Raw genomic sequence first — 23,230 nt, forward strand, 5'->3', positions numbered from 1 at the left:
GCACATGGAGGGGAGGGAAGCCTGTCTGAGCTGTGTGGTCCATGTGTGTGTCAACTTCTCTCTTCACACGGTGTTACAGCGAAAACTCATTTGTCCTCGCACATACAAGAGCACAGGGCCCCCAATACAATATCTAATGCAGTTATAGAAGAAATATGGACAATAGCAGCGGTGTTGGTAGTGAATAGTACTAAGGAGTATTGAAAATCAGACCCTAATATATAATAAAACTACTATTGAAACTAGATACTTATTTGGGCAAGTATCAATACTACACGCAAATGGATTAACAGGGCAAAATGTGACCTTTCCTGAACTGAGAATTATCCTGAGCTTTATTAGAACTAGTACAAGACCAGATGGTAATGTAAAGTAATTAAGTACTATTATTTACTTTGGTTTCTAGCGCCGGCGGCAATGAGTAAACGGTTAGTACAGTGCAGGAAGACGTTGGATGGATCATGGGGAAGTGTAGATTTAATCCACAGTGGCTCTTAGATTCTAAATATAGTGGTTGGTCATTATTAGAATTGGATCAGGTGTTTTTCGCCCGCATAATGGGTGTGATGTTGGTCTTAATTTTCATTTAAGTGGTCTTAAAAAGGTCTTTAAAATGTCTTAAATTTGGAGTAGTCAAAAAACCTGGGGATACCCTGTGGAATATGAGTTTTCTTTCTGTGACAGAGGATGTACTGATGATAGTGAGTCTGTTCTGTGCTTCTGTCGTGTGGGAGATGGTTCATGTTAAACTTTACACGAACGGCAGGTTTAAATCCTTGCCTCCTCACATTGTGCCAGTGAACTACTTTGCGGTGCATAGACATCAACGCAGATCCATAAATCCATTTATTGAGATTTAGGAACACTGCAAAAAAATAAATAAAAAAACGTGGCTTTGACGCTTCCAAAATCGTGTTGTCTGAGATTGTGATTTTCGGTCCATAATTATAGATCGTTCAGCCTTAGTGTGTAGCATAAAATGTCTCAAACCAGTTGAAAATGTCTTCTGGAAGGGAGCGAAATGCCTTGATTGCAAAAACAATGTCCTGATGACTACTGCTGGAATGTGTGTCAAGTATCGAAATCCAGTTTAAAATGCTCATATTTTGACGACACTAGTGGATTTTAATTTCTTTCTCATTCATTATAGCACTGTTTATATTTTAGTGTTGGAGGTGCCACATAACCAAACATGTCCAGACTTCAGCGAACAGCCAGACTGACCAAGATGCAAGCTTTAAATATTTTATATGGTTGTCAAAAATGTATTTGCAGACATGGACATTAAAACTAAAATTGAAACTAGATACTCCAAAAAAAAAAAAAAAAAAAAAAAAAACAGCAACCAAACTAAAGATTTAACGGAACAGAAAATATATATTATCCATTTCCTCAAAATGACAAAATTATTTAAAAAAAAAAGAAAAAAAAAGAAAGAAAGAAAGAAACTAGATACTCATTTGAGAGATCAGTGATGCTGGAAAATATTTCATGAACAGGACAAAATTGAGTCTTCCCTGAAAAGTTTTCAAATGGTCCAGCTCTATTTTCAGACCTACTAAGACCACATGACAAAAGTTAATTCTGTATTGACGGTAGTTGCTGTAGTAGTATCAGAATGAGTTAAAAATGTAGTATTGTGATGTAATTGTACCTAGGTTTAGCTGGCTTGTTTAAAAGGAAAACATACCCTTCCCTGTGTGTAGTCTTTATGTATGTTTTGCAGATGTTGAGTTAGATGAATAATATGTACTTCTAAACCAAATTTACTCTTAAACCAGTCAGGATCAACCCTAATTCTGTGTGCTACTACTATATTTTCTACTATTTTATAATGCTTACTAAACATATTTGGGTATACTTTATAATAACCAAGATTTAGTACATAATGAACATATAGTGTGTTAAGATTGATGTAATTAGGGGTAGTAACTGCAAACTTTAAATGTCTTATTTTATGCAAAATTAACTCTTGTGAGCTTTAAGCCATGTTGGAATGGTGTTAGAAAAACATACTCTGAGTTCTAGTCCAATGAGGTTTATTTGGTCTTCTGATAATTTAGGTTAAATTAAATTAAATTAAATTAGGTTCTTTTTTCAGACCAAGGGTTTGTTTTCATACCTGACAGTTTCGACTGGTCATTAGTGGTCTTCCTCAGAGTATTCATGTGATGTTGCTGTAACGTGTCTGGTCAGCTGATTTATACAAGTTTACAGGTTAGGTTACAATTAAAATCAGCCACTGTAAAAACTCTGTGAACACTGTAAAAGAGAGAACCTCATTATGGACTGGGATGGAGCAAACATCACTGGGACAGAGGAAAACAAACACTGTCGCTGGTTTCAAGAGGCAATCGAAATACGGAAACAGAAAAAAGGACTATAAACTGGGACAAGGGGGCTTTTTTACTCTTACACACCTGGGATACTGTCCTGAGGAAGTCGGATTGCAGATGACACTGTCATCCTACCTCCTCTGAAAGGAAGACAGCTCCAAAACCTGTATAAATCAGCTGACCCGACACATCACAGCAACATCACATGACCACTCTGAGGAAGAGCGCTAGTGAGCAGTCGAAACGGTCAGGTATGAAAACAAACTCTTGGTCTGAAAAAAGAACCTAATAACGTATGCTCGGAGTTCTGTTTCATTTCATTCACACATGATTGAATAACGCTTTATTATTAGTCTGTATACATCTCCAAAGCTCAAAATACTTCAACTTGTGATGTCTTGAAACTACCTTCTACCTTTTGTTTACTAGAGATTGCCAATTCCAGCTCTGAAATTGTCCAAATGATTCTAGTGAAGGTGTATGGAGTTAAAAATCACAGTGGAGCACTTCCTGTATTACCACATAACATCACAAGCTGGAACAGAGTTTTCTGTTTGAAAGTAGTACTAAATATGCAGGACTGTGAGTTAAACATGAAACAAAACACAACTCCAGGTCTGTTTGTGATGAGGAAACAACATTATAACATAGGTTAGAAAATAGCATGATGTTTGTAATTATACTGCTGTCTCTGTGTGATTTGACAGATTTTTACGTCACCTTTCTTATTTATTCTCAACCAGCCATATTCTGTGTGACAGGGAAAAGGTTAAATGTTTTGCCCAAGGACACAACAACAGCTCGGCCCACTCCGCCCACGCAGAACACTAACAACACATATTTTCCAACCAAACCAAACCCACCTTTAACCTTTCGCACATGCCTCGCCAGCAGTAATCCATACGAAATATCAATTACACAGCGGGTCCCTATAACACGGAGCCGTATAATGTGTTTGTGTGTACATGCATGTGACACGGTGGACGCTTGACTGACCCGGTGTGCGCCTGTTATTTTAGCTGTAACGTAATGACTTGTGACTCCAGCACCCTAGGGAGACACACCCCACCGCCACCCACACAGCCCCACTGACGTCACCCGCCATGACCGCACACATCATCATAAACACCCTCTAATTGCGCCTCTGGACAAACTGCTCTAAAAATAATGATAAAATGAAATGAAAGCTTGGTTTGTGCTGGGGATGGCACGATATCGCTTATACCTTGTTTAAAAAAAAGGAAGACGATAATCTATGAAAGATAATTTGTTTGATTAGAATCATGGACACCAAACCAGACCAAGTTACAGATCAGATCTGTGGAGAAGCAACCCTGCTCACAGTCAGAATGTCTGTTCTTCTAGGTATTTTTGAGCTATAAAACCACCTGCAATTGAAGAAATGTAAGGTACAGAGTTCCCACGGTCATGGAAATCCTGGAAAAGTCATAGAAATTGAAAATGTCATTTTCCAGGCTTGAAAATGTCTTGAAAAAATTTGTAAATTCAATGAAAGTTCTGGAAAATTCATGGAATTTTAGTATATCTTTCACGCAACTACAGCGTTCTGTAAAGTTATTATTAGGGTAGTATGATTATTTCCGAACATATGCACCTTTTGTTTGAAAGAGACGACAGTAAATGCACTGACAGTATTTTGAATGTTAAAAACTATAAGGTGAGTGGAAAGGGTTAACATTTCATATTTAGCCCTAAAAGTATACTCAATTCTACACATGTACGGTGCTGTAAAGTCATGGAAAATTGACTTTAGGTCATGAAAAAGTCCTGGAACCCTGAACGTAGAGCTATTTAATGTTATAATATATATATTTAATGTGAAATATTGCAGGCAGAGCAATGGCAATGGCAACTTCCTATGTGTAACGCAGTGTTAGCTATGTCCATTTATACGGTTTATATACGGTCTGTGCTTGCCAGTCACGTGGTCTCATACCAGCCCTGAGAAGAGAGCGCTGCGAGGAGTAGAAAGTCACAAGATACTTGGGCAATTTTGTTACAGAGACTTAATAATCCATTTTATTTATTGTTTTTGTTGCGTTTGGTTCAACAATGGTTTAGTCAAGTGCATTTGTTGTTAACAAGTCCTTGCTGTAAGCCAGACTACATTAGGCTATTTTTAATTTAACAAGTCTATTTTATTTAGGTCTATTGTTTTTGGTTTGCATTTTTATTCCATTGCCATTATATTAGTTGAAAATGGTCTCAAAATGTCAATATCATCATTTATCACTAATATTTTTAAACCATTTGGAATTGCGATAATTTTTGTGATATTATCGTTAATCGTAATCATTCTCACCAAAATAATCTTGTCACAAAATTTCCAAATGATCCCGTACCTAGTTTATACGTTAAAGGTTGCTGGGTGGCTTTGCTGTGCCCCCGGGGAGAAGCCTATGACGATAGATAGTGACATAAATATGTGCTTAAAAGAAGGATTGTGATAGAAAGCCGGATGTGCGGAGTCAAGCGAGGAAACGGTAAGAGGAAGAGACAGGCAGGAATGGGATGAAACCCTAATGAATCCAGAGGGGAATAGTAGAGCGAGCTGCAGTGTACTGTTGAGAGTACTATCACATACAAATACAATACAAACCTGCTGTTGTTGTTTAGAGATGCACCTACGTTATATTTGCCATTGTCCTGTTGTGTGGGAGGTTATTGTAGTTCTCATACGCGAATTTGGAGAGATCTTTATATTTTGATTTAGCTCTTAAAGGGTTCGTATTACGCTGTTTTCTGATCTATGTTATAATGTTTCCTCTTCAAAAACAAACCTGGAGAGGTGGGGTTTTTTTTCATTCATACATGTTTAACACACAAATCCTGCATTTTTAGGCTAGTTACTGAAAAGGCTTCCAACTTACATACAGGAAGTGCTCCACTGTGTTTTTAGACTCTCTGCATCTTCACTAGAATCATGAGGATAATTTCACCCCTGGAATTGCATAACTCTACTGAATAAAAGGTAATACGTAGGGATGTAACGATATCTAAATCCCTTGATATGATATTTTCACGATATGCATCTCACGGTATGATATTTATTGAGATATTTTGTAGTAGACGATACTTTTCTTTGTAAAATGTATCGACAAGACTTTGGTTCTGTCATAATCCAAGATATTTCTTCGTGTAAGTGGCACTGAAACGGTGAAAAGGCTCATGGTCTATGTAGTTCCCTCTCTTTTTGTAGCTGCATTGCTGCACTATAACTTCAGAGACTTCGATATTCAGTATATTGTGATGGTCCACGATATTATTGTGAGACTTCGATACGTTTTTTCGGATAACGGCCGTTTCCTGTTTACATGACTTAAACTGCGATGCCGAACTGAACCAGGACTGAACCAGGACTGAAACAGGACTGAACCAGGACTGAAACTGGACTGAAACAGGACTAAAACTGGACTAAAACAGGATTAAAACAGGACTGAAACAGGACTGAAACAGGACTGAAACAGGACTGAAAAAGGACTGAAACAGGACTAAAACAGGACTGAACCAGGACTGAAACTGGACTGAAACAGGACTAAAACTGGACTAAAACAGGATTAAAACAGGACTAAAACAGGACTGAAACAGGACTAAAACAGGACTAAACCAGCCTGTCAAGCATTTATACACTTATAAGTGGTTTCATAGATTTCCGACATGTATTTTGATGGGTTCACCAGCTTGTCTCCATGAAGATGGTTAAGTTAGTAGGGATGTAACGATATCCAACTCTCTTGGTACGATATTATAACAATATGCATCTCACGGTATGATATTTATTGCAATATTTTGAAAAGACTAATATAATTGTAGATAGGGCAAGTTTATGCTTTTAAACTACCTTGATAAGATTTTGGTGTGAATTATTTCCATCATAATCCCAAGAATTCAAGTAAAAAACATATCTCTCCATCCGTTATTTGCACTGAAATGAATCATGGGATATGTAGCACTATATATACTTTTTTTTTTTGCTATCTAAAAATATTTGTTTGTTTGTTTCTTGCCCGTATGCAGCTGATGACGAAGCACCCTGCGAAGCGCCTGGGCTGCAGTCCCGAGGGGGAGCGTGATATCCGAGAGCACAGCTTCTTCCGCTACATGGACTGGGAGAAACTGGAGAACAAGGAAGTGCAGCCGCCATTCAAACCAAGAGCCGTAAGTCACATGACACAGACTCCAGCAGGCACAGGAACACACCTCCTCACCGGGACCGGAAGGGCATGTGGAGTAGTTACTGTCCTATCTTTGTTCTCTGTTTTAGCTGTTCATAGTGAAGGACAGGATGGAGGGATTAGATTGAATTACCAGTGAAAGCTTATTTTCACTGCACATCCATCCATCCAAAGGGCTTTTGAAATGGGTTCAGAGAAAGTTTGAAAGAAAATAAATTATAAAGTATGAGAACAATTGAAAAAAAAAAAAAGTTACGAATTTCCTGCTGTAATGCGATTTTATTTCTATGCTCATTAAACTTGTATTACAGAAAATAGGACACCTAGTACATACACAATCAGATTTTAGAGCAATAAATGTTCTTTTCGATTACATTTAGTGCGGGAAAAAAATCACAGAGTATTCTTTGCAATTAGGTTTACATTTCTTATCAAACTGACCAAATTTCCCTTTCCACACAATATTTTTTCTACCAAATTATAGCCTACGAGTTTTATTTAAAAAGCAGGGTTCCCACGGCCATGGAAATTTGTAAATTGAGTGAAAGTTTTGGAAAAGTCAAGGAATTTTAGTATCTCTTTCACTCCACTACAGTGTTCTGTTAAGTTATTGTTAGGCTATTATGATTATTTCCAAACGTGTGCGCCTTTTGTTTAAAAGAGACGACAATAAATGCACTGTCAGTGTTTTGAATGTTAAAAACTATAAGGTGAGTGGAAAGGGTTAACATTTCATATTTACCCTAAAAGTCTGATCAATTCTACACATGTAGGGTGCCATAAAGTCATGGAAAATTCACTTTAGGTCATGAAAAAGTCTAGTCTTCGTAGAAACTGTCTGAGTGTTAGAATTCATTCGCTCGACGGTAGGCGGGTACTTTTTTTATTCAACCAATCACTGCTATTGGGTCATGACTTATGTAATGTGCCACTGTTAAGCTTTTCCCAAATCCCGTAGAAAGAAGGGCAATAACGTCTTTCCCCTTGATAAAATTCACCAAACATTCTCTTTGTTCTGGCTTTAAATCCTCAATCTCGGGAATAATTTCCAACACAGAATGTATGGCTCTTCGCTGATTGGCTGGTGCCTGAACTCACACTTCCAGGGTTTTTGCGAACCCTCCAGTGTATTCTGATTCCTGACCTAGTCGCTGGAGAGAAATGAAATTGACCGGAGGCATTAGTCATGGAAAAGTTTGGAAATTTTGTCATTGAAAAAGAGTGGGAACCCTGAAAAAGACTGACTACAATAATATTACAATGCAACAAAGACAATACATAGCAATAAGTTAAAAAGTATTTCTATTTTTACCTTGAATTTCTATGAAGTAACTCATAATACAGTCTAGTATTTACCTGATTCAGAGATTGGGCAATAATTACTCCACTTGACCACGTACACATCCTTACATCTTTTAAGTATTTTCCTTTGACGTGCTGCTCCTCTTCTGTCTGTTCTGTCATATTTTTACGTCCAATGACATATTTCTATCTCTTTCTTGTATCTGTTGTGATCACAGGTAAGTCCTAGCCGAATCATAAGGCAAGATTTTCCGTTGAACAGTTTCAGTGGCTGTATTGATACTTTGCAGCTGACGCCATTAATGTTTCTTGGGGGTGCGATGTTAACTGAGGCACTACTCTGTCTGAGGCATTGTTAAACTTTATTCTGAGCTTTGATTTAACTTCATCTGACCAGAAAGAGTCTGTCACACATAAAATTAGAGTCACGAAATCACAAGCTATTGAAAATTAGTTTTAAATAAATGTTTTAGTTTTCAGACAGTGTCTAAAAAAATGTATCAGGTCGTGTTTGCTGGTGCGCGCGTTGTGTCACCATGGTAACTGCCAGAGGTGGGACCAAGTCGTCGTTTTGCAAGTCTCAAATCTCAAGTCCGAGTCAAGTCCCAAGTCAAAAACAGGCAAGTCCAAGTTGAGTCTCGAGTCACTGGCCCATAAGTCCAAGTCAAGTCCAAGTCGTCTGCTTTGAGCTTCAAGTTATTTCAAGTCTTTAAACAAAAGTACCAAATAAAGCTTAGATTTTTGCAATTTATATGTCTTTTAAGATACTTTTACTTATAAAGTCAGTATATTTATATATGAATATTTATAGAGTATGTAAGAGTTGTAGAAATGTTTTATAGAATAGAATATGTTTTATCAGCAGCACAGCAAAAGAACTTCATAGACCATGATCCTTGCAGTGAAGCTAATTACAGGGTTCCCACGGTCATGAAAATCCTGGAAAAATCATGGAAACTGAAAATGACATTGACATCCAAGCCTGGAAAAATCATGGAATTTAGTAAATTCAATGAACGTTTTGGAAAACTCGTGAAATTTGAGTATCTCTTTTATGCAACTACAGCGTTCTGCTTTGAGCTTCAAGTCATTTCAAGTCTTTAAACCAAAGTACCAAATATAGCTTAGATTTTTGAAATTTGTATGATGTTTAAGATACTTATACTTATAAAATCATAGTATATTTATATACGAGTATTTATAGAGTATATAAGAGTTGTAGAAATGTACATTTTTCCTTTTTAAATGTCTTGACAAGATCTTAGTGTGATTTCATTATGGTCAGAATAGAAAGAATTAAGATTTAAAAGTGCATCTCACATCTTCTCAAATCACAGGCCTCAAGTCCAAGTCAAGTCCCAAGTCACTGACCTTCCAGTCCAAGTCTAGTCCGAAGTCTTTATCCATTTTATCCAAGTCAAGTCTCAAGTCCTAAAAATAGTGACTCAAGTCTGACTCGAGTCCAAGTCACGACTTGCAAATCCCCACCTCTGGTAACTGCAGAATACTCCGCCATAGACATAATAAGAACACCCCCAGCATGATGTCGCTGCAAAGTATCAACAGTACGACACAATTATATCATAGACACAACTTTCTTCTATGTAACTTATGGAGATTACCTTAGATAACCACTTTTTGTTGATCTTTTTTGTGCATTTTATAAAGCGTAGTCTGATCAAAATGATGTCATCTTGTACTATAATATGCAGACTTGCACCTTCTTAGCTCCAGGCCACTGTGCTACTTAAGAGTTTTTCCGAGTTGAGCAATTTCTGCATCTGTCACTGGGATTTTATGTGTGCGTAGATAAGAATTCCTCCTGGACAAATTTTTCACATTTTTATATTTGAACATTTGAACAACAAAGACGTGCTAAAATGGTGCGAATTATCTTCTCTCTCTTTTTATTTTTTTATATTTCAGAATTTCTGTTTCATCTTTGGGATAGGGTTACTCTTTGAACGCTGTGTACGAGCAGGTAGCAGGTGTTTTTTTAGAGGTAGCATAAAAGTTTTAGCGACGGAAGTCCACAGCCATCTGTCAAGGATGCTTTGGGTGAAGAAATGGGCCATATGTAGATTTTGTTTCATATGAATTATAATATTTTAGATTACAGGTTAGGAAGAATTTGAATTTTATTACTTACTGATTTATTTTTATTTTATTTTTTTAAATTCATGAACATTTTAGCCCTAAAAAGTAACCAAATTATTATGGTTTTCCTTTTTTTTTTTTTTTTTGAACAAAACATTGAATATCTACAAAAAAACACATTTTAATGTCAGAACGCAGAATTTTACCCTCTTTTATTTTGGTTATTTTATGTTTTTATAGGGACAGCTAAACTTGTATTATTTATTGATTTATTTTTTAAAATTCATGAACATTTTTAGCCCTAAAAATTAACTAAATTATTATGGTTTTCCCTTTTTTTTTTTTTTTTTTTTGAATAAAACATTGAATATCTACAAAAACACACACACATTTTAATGCCAAAACACAGAATTTTACTGTCTTTTATTTGGTTATTTTATGTTTTTATAGGGACAGCTAAAAACATATCAACTTATCTACAAAAACACTGGCTTACTGTAATGAATGTGTTGAATTTGAACAAAAAAGACGTTTATTAAGACTAAACATAAATATGTGCATAAAAGAAGCTACATATGGCCCTTTTAATCATGCAGCAGACTGATTACAGACCACTCATGGCATCACCTTCATTTCTATATTGTCTATTTACCAGACAATGTACACATCTTTTTTCTCTAACACCGTTCACACCATCGAGTCTCTTGTCGTTCTCCTGTTCACCTTCACACAACCTTCTTTCCAGCTGTCCAGGCATGTTTCTCTCTATCCTCAGTCTCATATTTTTATTTGTTCGACTTTAAATGTTGAGTTTTTTGCATGTGTTTTCTGCATGAACATACCTTGCCTCAAATGAAACCTGTCTACTGGCTGTGCACTACGGAACACACGTTTGCTCCTGTGTTATAAAATATGGGAAATTAGATCAAGACTGACAAAATATGATCTCTAATTTTGCTTTTTAATCCTAAACTTGGACTGTTGTTTAGCGAATTGCAAGATGTTATGTGTAATCTATGTTTTATCAGCAGCACAGCAAAAGAACTTCACAGACCATGATCCTTTGCTCCATTTCAGTGAAGCTAATTAAGAAACGACTGGTTATTTAGACACTTTCTTATTTTTATCTGGGAACAAGCATACTGTATATGACGGCATTAATACCTAAAAAAAAAAAAAAATAAAAATTGTTTGTATTGATCTAACACGGAGGTTTTCAAATTCACGACCCCCTTGTGTGTGTAGCATGGTTTAGTCCTGGTTAAATCCTGGTTTAGACCTGGTTTAGACGTGGTTTTAGTCCTGATTTTAGTTTTGATTTTAGTTCTAGTTTTGACCTGGTTTAGACTTCGTTTTAGTCCTAGTTTAGTCCTGGTTTTAGACCTGGTTTTAGTCCTGGTTTTAGTCCTGGTTTAGACCTGGTTTTAGTCCTGGTTTTAGTCCTGGTTTTAGACCTGGTTTTAGTCCTGGTTTTAGTCCTGGTTTTAGACCTGGTTTTAGACCTGGTTTTAGTCCTGGTTTTAGTCCTGGTTTTAGTCCTGGTTTTAGTCCTGGTTTAGACCTGGTTTAGACCTGGTTTTAGGTTTAGTCCTGGTTTAGTCCTGGTTTTAGTCCTGGTTTAGACCTGGTTTAGTCCTGGTTTAGTCCTGGTTTTAGTCCTGGTTTTTAGACCTGGTTTAGACCTGGTTTTAGACCTGGTTTAGACCTGGTTTTAGTCCTGGTTTAGACCTGGTTTTGGACCTGGTTTAGACCTGGTTTAGTCCTGGTTTTAGTCCTGGTTTAGACCTGGTTTTAGTCCTGGTTTTAGTCCTGGTTTTAGTCCTGGTTTTAGACCTGGTTTAGACCTGGTTTAGACCTGGTTTAGTCCTGGTTTAGTCCTGGTTTTAGTCCTGGTTTAGACCTGGTGTTAGTCCTGATTTTAGTCCTGGTTTTAGTCCTGGTTTAGACTTGGTTTAAACCTGATTTTAGTCCTGGTTTAGACCTGGTGTTAGTCCTGGTTTAGACCTGGTGTTAGTCCTGATTGTAGTCCTGGTTTAGTCCTGGTTTAGACTTGGTTTAAACCTGATTTTAGTCCTGGTTTAGACCTGGTTTAGACTTGGTTTAAACCTGATTTTAGTCCTGGTTTTAGCTGTTTTTTAACTCAAAGCTGCAAATTTACCTAGTTTGGACTAAAATGACAGGACTAGGAACAGTAGACAATACTAAAAAAATCATATACAGAGTTAAGTAGCAAAAATGAAATGAATAAATTACTTCCATTTTAATTTGGTCATGATATTGAAACATGTAAAGTGTCACAGGCCTAAAATATCCTAAAATGTACAGTAAATCGTCTTGTCCTCTGTAATCCCTACACGGGACTCTCTATTTGCCTACATCCCAGGAGCAAAAAAACCAACCCAAGCAATTATCCGTAAATAAAATTTGACCCCGGCGTGTTTCTCATTTCCCAGATTTCCCCAAACTCAAACAGTACGGCTTCATTTCATTTGGCTTTGGGAGTAGTACGGACTTAATGAGTTTATGCCTCTCCTATGGGTGCTGTTGTCAGAGGACGCCGGATCCTTGTTGCGTTAATTAAACCCGGTGCAGTGATAGAGATGAGGCAAAGTAATCGGCCAGTCCTATAAGACACGCTGTTGACAACACAGTTTTTAATTTACTAACTAGTTTTTATGGACGTGGAACAACGCGGGTCTCTGGGGTGGAAACGTTATTTGTGGTCTCAGTGGTTAAGATAAGGAAATATAACAATAAAGTGGACAAAAAGACCCAAAATGTAATATATAAATTACTGGGAAGACAATATTGTACTGTAACACTGGGAAAAAAATGTTATCCCTGTAAAACAAAACTCAAAAAAGTTTCAAAGTTAAATAATTTCAAGCCTAAATCACTTTAAAATAGCTGATTTAACCTGAGACACCTACACAGTAAGTTTGTCGGTGTCCATATTATTATAAGTAAACTTCTCCTTAGTTTGTGCTACTTAGCTTGCAGTTTCCTTGAGTTATTTTCCTGTCCTGATTTAGTAGATCACATCTCAGCAGGCTTTCATAGCTGCTGCATATAATTAACCTACAATTAACCCATAATTGTCCTGTAATGAATGGCTTTCAGCGCTTTCCTTTATGCTTGCTTAGGCATGCAAATTGAACACATCTTGCAACATAACAAAGTTCTTTAAACACAATGTTTCAAACAAAGTGCACTTCCATTAGACTGGTTTTCATTTGAGATGCATATTTGAAATTGTATTGAATATGCTTTGGATATTGGAAGAAGCGGTGATTAAGGCTCTGGTGGGCTTAATGGACAGAAATAATTTATAAAACCAACTTTCTGAAGACTTAACAACTCCTATAACTAGTTTGTGAATTTTGTTCTCTTACTATGGCAATGAAAACTTTCTTTCCGACCTTAGAGTCTGCTTAAAGCAACTCTATGTAACTTTCTGGAGGTGGTGCATCACCTGCTTGATTCCATGGAAATATTAAGTTAAATCCATACTTAGGAAAACTCTCCATGGACATATACATTTTATACCGTAATGTGAAAGATTATAGGCATGGAAACGAGCAGGAGGTCAGGTTTGTGGAGATACAAGCCTGATCACAGCAAGAATGCATTTATTTTAGTAAAAAAAATAAGTTACACACTGCGGCTTTAAATTAAGATTGCTCCAAACACAGAACTAGTTTTAATTTAGTGGAACATTTGAGTATGTATTTATGAAGTATCAGTATGAGTTATATATAAACTCTGTGATTCATTTCATTACATTAAGAGGCTCAAATTAAGCTCATGAAAGCCTTTGCCCTTCTTCCGAAATCCGAAACAATGTTCAAATGTTGTCATCTCACCTCCTGGCTCAACCCACCGTTCCCTTTTTTGTTCTCCTCTCTCCTCCTCCTCCTCCCCCTCCTCCCTCTCCATCCATCTTACCCCCCCACCCCTCACCCCCTCACCCGCTTCACCCCAAACCCTCTTTAACAGTGTGGACGCGAGGCGGAGAACTTTGACCGCTTTTTTACCCGCCACCCGCCCGTGCTGACCCCACCCGACGAGGAGGTCATTCAGAACCTGGACCAGGACGAGTTTCAGGGCTTCTCCTTTATCAACCCTGAGTTCCCCGGAGCCACTCCCCCCGTCAGTGGCCTCGAGCAGGCCTGAGAGGGGCCCAGCGGACACTCTCGCACATGCATTCACGCTCATACAAATAACAATACTGTACCATATACAAAGGCATGTTTTTCACTATTTAGAGGTGTGTCTATGGCTGAATCAACTTGAATACCTTGATACCGCAACATATCTCTGTTTGCTCTGAAACTTACATCAACATCGACGTCAGCCTTGTTTCCAAACTTTATTACAAATCATGTTCAAATATATATAGTAAGTTTTGTATGGTTAAAGGGACGGTCTAGAATTTTGGACATAGGTCCTAATTTCCTAGTGAGCCAGAGTGTTGGAGACACTTTTTTTAAATATTCCATCCAGTCCTTGTATTTGCAGAGGTCGCTGGTGCTAGGCTAGTGCATGTCAACGGCCATAGTTATCCTGCCACCTTACCCACTCCACAAAACACCTGAAACAAATCTATTATTACGCCAGACTGTCGATATAAATGTCTGTGAAGAGAGAAAAATGTTTGAAATAAAACTAACCTTGCATCGCATGAATCGTCGCACGTTGAGGGACTATTTTCTCATATATCAGTCCGCTGCTGCCACGTTTTCTCTCAGGAAGTACAACTCGCTGCTGCTACTCAGACATCCTTCAAATGCAGGGTTAGTTTTACCTCAAACATTCTATCAACACAGACATTCACATCGAACAGTCTGGCTTACTAATAGATTTACCTCGGGTGTTTTGTGGAGTGGGTTAGACTGTTTTTAGTGGCAGGATAACTATGGCCATTGACATGCACTAGCCTAGCACCAGCGACCTCTGCAAATACAAGAACTGGATGAAATATTTTAAAAAGTGTCTCCACACGTTTCCAACACTCTGACTCAATAGGAAATTAGGTTCTATGTCCAAAATTCCTGACTCTCCCTTTAAAGAAGCGCTATGTAACTTTTCTGGTGGAGGGTGGGCCACCTGTTTGTCTCTGTGGCGATGTTATTTCTTTGCCTAGAATGTTCCACAGTACGACATTAAACTCGAATATGTTACAGTAGGTCAGGTTACATGTCAGGTCTGTGTAGAGGCCACTTCATTCACACTAAGAATCCATATTTTCTTCTTGTGTATTCTTGGTAATAAAAACACCTGTAATTGATATTTTTAAGACTGTGGAACATTCCAGGCCATGGAGACAAACAGGTGGCAGATCCTCCACCAGAAAAGTTCCATAGTGCACCTTTAACAACTTCATATTCATTTTGATTGTTATGGATAGTACTTAAGTCAGGGGTGTCAAACTCAAATTCACAGAGGGCCAAAATTAAAAACTGGGACTAAATCATGGGCCAGACTAAATATTTACTGAACAATTTCAACAACATCTGCATCTTTTCTCTTCTTTTGAGAGATGTAATATTAAACCTTTTAAGCATTGAATCCAGAACAAGCAAAATACAAAATAATAAGAAAATCTGAAATAAATAATGTCACTTTCGCAGGCCAAATTTGGCTCCCAGGCCTGAGTTTGACATGTCTGACTTAAGTTAATAAATAAATATATGTCGTACATAAACACGAGGCTGTAGAGAATAATGGGCTGTCCTATATCAGTCTGTGCTGTACTTGTTTGTGCAGACTACATAACGTGATTTTGATGTACGATAATTGTTTTTTTAAATATGAAATGAATGAAATATATACTCAAAATTGTTAGGACCATGTTAAAATTAACATATTATGGGATACACACTTACAAATTGTTCATAAAAAGTATAACTATGAATGAAAATTTGAAGATTTACAGCCAAAAGATGAGAATAATTAATTTAAAGGAGAATAATGCAAATTCAAGAACATACCCAAGAGACTGCCGCATACATTGTTGTGCAAACCTACAGAAATCCATAGATATTTTCATTTATGTACCAATTATGTACTGAGAAGTTGAATTATCTGCCTATCCCAGTGTTAGCTCTGTGTTGTTGTCATGAACGCCATTAGAATTAGACTGTACATGCATTTATCTATCTATCTTATAATATGCTTGACCTACCCGTGCATGAGTCCCTATATTGACTGGACTTTTGTCTCCTTATCATATTTTGGCATTTCTAATCACCGTGTACATTGACAATAAGTTTTGCAGTTGTTCGATACAGGGTAGTCGTCTCATTTGTGCCACTAATGACCACAGGTATTGAATTTTACTGTGCATTCGGGTCAATAATGCTAAAATGCTATGGGGAAATGTGCTCTTTTGTATTCTGTTAAATAGACACAGTTAAAGCGTGCTATGTCCAATACTTTTCTGTTAGTGTGTAAAGGAGCTGTACCTGATTTTTACTGCCTTAAAAACGAGAAAAACAGAACTTATTCCTCGCTTTCTTAAAATATTTCTAGCATTCTAATTAGACTCGGACAAACTTTATTGATCCACAAGGGAAATTATTTGGCAACAGTAGCTCACACATCACAATATAATATCATAATAAAAAAATATAAACATAAAAATATAAAAAAAAAATACATAATTATATAAATGTAAATGTACAAGTAAAAATAAAATGGAAAGATAAGTAAGAAAATATAAAAATCACAGCTTTATAATTATTAATTAAACACCGTGATAAGTTTATATTATATATGGCTTTTCACTGTGAGTGGTGGAGTTTTGCGAACAACTAGCATGCTAACAACACACTGGGACTTCCTAAAAACTTCACATTTCATCCAGGGGCAGGACTTAACTTTATTGAAACCATGGCCACCCACTTTTAAATGGTGTTTTCTATTCATTTAAGCTGCCTGGTCAAAAAAAAAAAAAAACTTTTGACAAGATAAAGTGAATTTAGACCTAAAATTTTACCAAAAACATATCACATTTTTCTTTTACTTTCTGTTATTCGACACTACAGCCACTTTGTATTAGTGGTTATGCTCAAAAATTTTGATTTTTTTTTTAATAGAGGTGTGCAAAAATATCAATATATCGTATCATTTAATGTCATGATACAGTATTGATATCGTGAGCTAGTTCATTGATACATCACCAATAGTATTTTTTGGTATATTTTACTAAATTATTTTGTTGCAGCGCTACAGTTTTGTTGATTAAATGATGATTAAAATGGGTGTGTAACTTTGAACAAGAAAAGGTTTAACAAAGACATTTAGTGTCACAACCATCATTTTGCTTGAATTTTTTTATTGAACTATATAAAATCAACATAAAATATATCATATGTATCTTTTTCACTCTCAGGTTAAGATCAGGATCAGGATTAGGTTTAGGAACTGGTAAGTTTAGAGTTTTTGGCGGGGTTTGCAAACTGGGACTTTGCAATACTGAGCTGTAATTTTTAAACAAACGAAAATTATGAATAAATAAATGTATTAGTTAACTGTATTTAACAGATCAGAAAAAGACTGTTAATGTCTCTGAACGTTAGTATTTGCTGTAATTATATCTGCTGGTTATAAAATGAACTGAAAACAGCACGCAGCCGTTAAAAGCTTTGATTGACAATAAAACTCTCAGCCCCGCCTTCGGACGAAATGCCAAGAATTTAGTTAGTCCCACGTCACATTAGCATTAGTTCCCGGTTCGCTGAAGATAAAAATGGATTATAATTAAACACAATCAGCACACAACACTCTTATCTGTACTGAGGCATAATAAATGTTGCTTTATTACATGAAAACAAAAATCGGGTGCATCTCCTTTCAGCTATTCAAAAGTATTTATAGAAAGCGTGCTCCCCACATACTTGTTTACATTGACGATACAGGTCGGTTTGTATCTTGAGTAATACTGTGAGAATTTTGTATGCGCAGCCGTCTTTCCAGCGTTTTGCCTGCCCTTTTGTGACTGTTTTGTTTGGATGATGAATATCTCATAGCCCTGCCCACGTCCTTATCAAAATTTAATGCCGCAATCCACTTTAGTTCCAAACAAGTGACTCCACAAGCGGAGAGGGAGCAGGGGAGCCTTGCATGTTAGTGATAGTACAGAGTTGGGAGAAAGAACGGGTTTTCTGTAGTATAGGATGTTATTGTATACTTATATGTATTTGTTGTGTAGTAGTCGTGTGCGTTTTGGCATGCAAGGCAAAACAGTGAATGATATCAAACTGGACCTAAAAACGTTGGAATGTCGTATTTATCTATAGATCCAAGGTTAGAGCAAAGCCAAACTCACTGTGACTGGCGGACATACTGTGTGTTTCTGTGTTTTCAAATGAGTTCTTGTTGAAAGTTGAAATTATCAAAAGATTCATGGGGTGTTTGAGACTATTAATTTACTTACCGTATTTTTCAGACTATAAGTCGCTCTGGAGAACAAGTCGTACCAGCCTAAAAAAGCGGAATGAAGAAGAAAAAAACATATATAAAATTTATTTTATAAAATCAGAGACCAGGAACCGACATTTCATCTTACAAGACAACAGAACAACAGGCTGAATAGGCGTCTGTATGTTAACGTAACATATTAAGTTATTCAGTGCATAAACATCATAACAGTTTATCAGATTCTCGATCTCACTCCAAATCACTAAATCCATTGAATTCTTCGTCCTTGGTGTTACTTTTAAGCAACTCCTCGACCTCCAGAGGTAAAGCACCGCTTCTTCTTCTGCGTAGCTGTCGTCAGACTCGGCATCATTATCCAATTATTCCAGCCTTTCTGAATCCATGGATCTATTAAAATAACTGAATCTGAAACTGAGTCTGAATCCCGACAGGATGGTTTCGGTTGTCTCTGAAGTCTAGGCTTTGTCGATTCATCCAGTGACTTCCATGAAAGTTCCACGTTGCAAGTTGTTCTCCATCCCTACTTTCCACCAGTCCCTCACAAGTTTCTTGCTCACTCCAAACTTTCTTTCTGCTGCTCAGTTACCGTTTTTGGCTGAATATTTTACTACTTGCAGCAGGACAGTGGCTCTTTCTGCAGGAGACATGCGCAGTAGAGCCAAGTGAAAGTGGTACAGGAGTAATAGGAGTTGCAGATACTGACACTTAAGCCTAGAGCGCCCTCTCGGGGCTGTCAGTGTGAAAATTTGAATATATAAGTCACACCGGAGTATAAGTCGCAGGACCACCCAAACCATGAAAAAAAGTGCGATGTATAGTCCGAAAAATACGGTACATTTCTTTTGGAGGGTTTGCTACCTGCTTGTCTCTATCAGGATGTTATAGTTTTGTCGTGCCTGGTGTTCATTCAGACAATAGACTGTATAAAGAAGAGGAGAAAGGGAGTACGATGTCACTCATAACTTTATAGTGGCTAATCTGAAACCAGGTACCAGAATTGGAAATGCAAACGAGAAAGCAAAGAGCCAATCAGGAGTGAAGCTGTTGAAGGTACACGCCACCTGCCGCTCGTCAATCAAACCTCTTGCTAACGGGAGGAACCTCAGGGAAAGCAGGCCTTGGATTGGTCTGTTATTAATGTTTACAGACAGAATCGCGAAATAAACCAGGCTCAAAATAATAGTTACAGAGAGAAGGGGTTTATCTGTGTTTTGCTGTTCAAATATACATAGAGAAACATGCATTCATGCTCATTCAATATTCAGTATGAGCAGGTTTGCGGCACAGTGACTCTTGTGGCTGTTGCCTCATAGCCAGAAGGTTCCGGGTTCAGCATCCATTTGGGATTTTCTGTGCGGAGTTTGCAGTTGGGTGGGTTTCCTCCAGTGAAGTTTACCCCATCAACCAAAAACATGCACCATAGGCTCTGTTCACGCTTTCGTCACAAACCAGGAAGACGTTTGGAAAAATGCGACGACAACTTCTGGCGGGCTCTGTTCGCAGTAGTATGTCTGACGAAATTTAGGAAAATGAGAAAATGGCTCAGTTTTCTTCATCTCCATGTCATTGTAGCTGAACAATTACGACCATACCTCAGTTTTCATAATTTCCCCACTGACACACAAATCCGAGCTCACTGGGTACATGCGATTAGAAGAGATGAGATTCCAAACAGCACAAGCGTATGCAGTCTTCATTTTACCGCTGATCACATTTACATCAGTGGAATTTATCACAGTCAGTCGGCGAGCCCAGTTTTGGTAACAACACCAGTAGTTATAATCCAGAGGTGTCCAAAATGTTTTAATCAAGGGCCACATATCTAAACACAGGGCTGATCGAGGGCCTTAGACCGATGCTCAATACAGTGAATAATTGAAATATGTACATGTTTAACACGTTAGAATGAGCCTTCAGTCTAAGATCCTTTAAACCACACGCTAAATATTAAATAATAGCTTTATCAAGGTAGATTTTCAAAAAACTTGCAGTGAAAAGTTAATTTTTAATTGATGCAAGGTCATTTGGGCCAATTCAGCTGGAAGCCTGAGGCCCAAGAAAAAATTGTCTGAGGGTCCACGGGCCATAGTTTGGACATGGCTGTTATAATCGCATGTTTCCAAACCTCCTCCTGGTTTGTGACGTAGCGTGAATAGCATCTTTTGGTAAAATGGTCCAGATAAGGTCCTGGGTAGTCCTGACCAAGACTAGCTCAACATCTGGAAACAGGTCACCGGTTACTGCACTCTGGAGCCCACTGCACCTGGCAGATTGGCCCAGCAGCTTTGAAGAATGGATAAAAAAAAATGCGTACTTTAATCTTAAACCATTCCATAAATCCAAGTCCATGCTCCATAGCTGCTGTTAAGTTTATTGTCACACTGTGGAACATTCTAGGCACAGCTTTAACATCTCCATGGAGACCAGCAGGTTGCATACCCTCCACCAGAAAAGTTTAGTTTCACAGAATGTTTGTTTCTATTACTTTTACCAGCAGTAGTAATGAAGTTATTGGGCCATCGTTTCTTATGTTTTCAGTAATTTGCATTTTTCTTTCATTTAACTTGAAAGCGTTTCATGTACTTTAAATAGCCCCATCGCTCATATAGTGTATAATGGACTTGGATGTGGCTGTAAGAGTAAAACATGTTGGGGAGTTTTGCGCGAGTGGCTCCATCGGTGGTGTGGAGTGGAGTGACGCCCGGGCTCATTGATAAAAACAGGATTTGTAGTGAAACGCTCTGACGATTTCCATCTCCTCTTGTAGTGCTCTCGTCCCATTTCTCATTTACACACAGCTCCCCAAAGCTCTGAGCACGTCCTGTTTGAGTGGATGAGTGGGTGCAGTACAGCTTTTGACATTTAGTTTTAGAAATCTTTGTAACACTTTATGATAACTATACTTTCAATAGTTTTAATATAGCATGAATAGAGACTTCATTCGTGAAGTATATTAAGAACAGAGGTGGGTAGTTGCCTTTATTTAAGTACTTCTCATAGTAGTTTTCGGACACCATACTTTTACTTCTCCTTGAATAATTCTTAGTTTGAAATAACAGTACACTGTAAATCTACAAGTGACAAAAACTTATATTAGATTCATTTTTTGACAGCATGGAATGATTTGAACATTTGTGTTTCTTGCACTGCCCCTTGAGATATGTCTTTAATTTACTAATTTGTATGCTCTATCCTTTGAAAATACCAAATTTTTAGCATTTTTTATAGTTTTGTCCTTCCCATTAGATTAACTTCAACTTCTAAATCAGATATTAATAGATGCTCTGACATTTACAGTTACTGTATTTTTAGGACTATAAGGCACACTTAAAATCCTTGAATTTTTTTAAATCGACAGCACACGTTACAATCTAGTGCACTTTATGTATTAATTCTGGTTGTGCTTACTGACCTCGAACCAATTTTATGTGGTACACGGCACTCAGAAATCTGTCAAAATGTTTTAGTACAATTTTGGTAAACTACGAAGCCACACCACTTGATGGATTGCCGGAGCATTACGGCTACTGTAGTCAGGAGCCTTGCGGAGTAAAGGGTGATGTATAGTTCTGCGTCGGCATTTATGCCATCAGTGAAATGCTACAGAGAATATATATGTATGTACATTCATATATACGGTCTTTGTGTGAGACCTGCAGATTTATAATCTCTGAAAAGTTTAACATGACCCATCTCCAACATGATAGAAGCACATAACAGACTCACCATCAGCAGCACATCCTCTGTCACAGAAAGAACACACATATTCCACTGAGTCGTGTCCTTTAGTCCAACAGAAGCTGAACCGCATCAGCGCACAAGGAACGAGTTGTTTTTTCATTGCTTATAGTTTAAGCAAATTGGCCATGTGGTTTTAAGTTTTGTTTCCTTTCTTTTATTTTGTAGGGAATTAAAAAACACAAACTTAAATTATCCACCCACATTCTCATTCATAATACACCTTCATCAGGACAGGGCGAATTACGCAACGATCTGCCAATGGATTGTGGACGCCTGGGATAAGGATTCAGTCTCAAGTGTCGTTCGGTTGTTTCTCTTAATGCGTCTTATAATCTGATGCACCTTATGTATGAAAATAGATGAGAAAATTCAACATTATTGATATTGCGCCTTATAGTCCAAAAAATACGGTTCGCTTACTTGAGTAGTAATTAGTTGATTGGACTGCTACTTTGAATTTTTCCGTGAGGAATAGTGCTTTGAACGTTACTCTCACTTGAGTGCAATATTTGAGCTACTCTACTCACCTCTGATTAAGACTGATTCAGGTTTAGTGAAGACTTAATACTGAAACTTCTAACCCTATCCATTTAATTAAGTAGTAGTAAGTAGTATTTGCTTTATTAATCCTAATTAAGGTGTAGTTATTTTAAAGTGTTGCCAAAACTTTACATGCAGCTAAGATTGTTTGAAGAGCAGCACTGTGTGTGCGTAGTACTGTAACTTTTGTGTTGTTGTTTTTTTTTTTTTAACAATGTTTAATGTAAAAGTGACAGATATTTACCACTGCTAAAAAACATCCACACGGGTTAAAGCTGCACTGTGTCACTTTTCTGGTGGGGAATCTGTTGCCTACTTGTGTTCATGGATTAGTTATTGCTTAGTCTCGAACATTTCACAGTAAGACATTCAATTTATCAATCTCCATGGAGACCAGCAGCTAAAAGACTAGAGTTACAGGTCAGATCTGTGGCGAGTCGACCCTGCTCACAATAAAAATGCATGTAAATAATACCTGTTATTTATATGGAAAATAAATAGTTCTGATACTAATACTATACAGTCACATCTCCATGGAAACAAGTGGCACACCCTCCACCAGAAAAGTTACACAGT

The 23,230-nt window shown here is 37.4% G+C and overlaps 1 protein-coding gene across 3 annotated transcripts in view; it reads left to right on the plus strand.

The window, feature by feature from the left end:
* The window catches only part of prkcbb (protein kinase C, beta b), a 223,475-nt gene that overhangs the window by 180,467 nt on the left and 19,778 nt on the right, over window positions 1-23,230 (plus strand). For 2 of the 3 annotated variants that reach the window (XM_020919954.2, XM_055152248.1), the window contains 2 exons: window positions 6,375-6,515; window positions 13,928-14,813. In XM_020919954.2, coding sequence (XP_020775613.1) covers window positions 6,375-6,515; window positions 13,928-14,104 — 318 coding nt within the window. In that variant the 3' untranslated portion in view covers window positions 14,105-14,813. Of the gene's footprint in view, window positions 1-6,374; window positions 6,516-13,927; window positions 14,814-23,230 lie in introns of those variants that run through there. The other variant, XM_055152249.1, reaches the window with a different exon arrangement.

The sequence above is a fragment of the Boleophthalmus pectinirostris genome, unplaced genomic scaffold (genome assembly GCF_026225935.1).
Source record: "Boleophthalmus pectinirostris isolate CB_2022bp ecotype Guang Dong unplaced genomic scaffold, ASM2622593v1 HiC_scaffold_17, whole genome shotgun sequence".
NCBI lineage: Eukaryota > Metazoa > Chordata > Actinopteri > Gobiiformes > Gobiidae > Boleophthalmus > Boleophthalmus pectinirostris.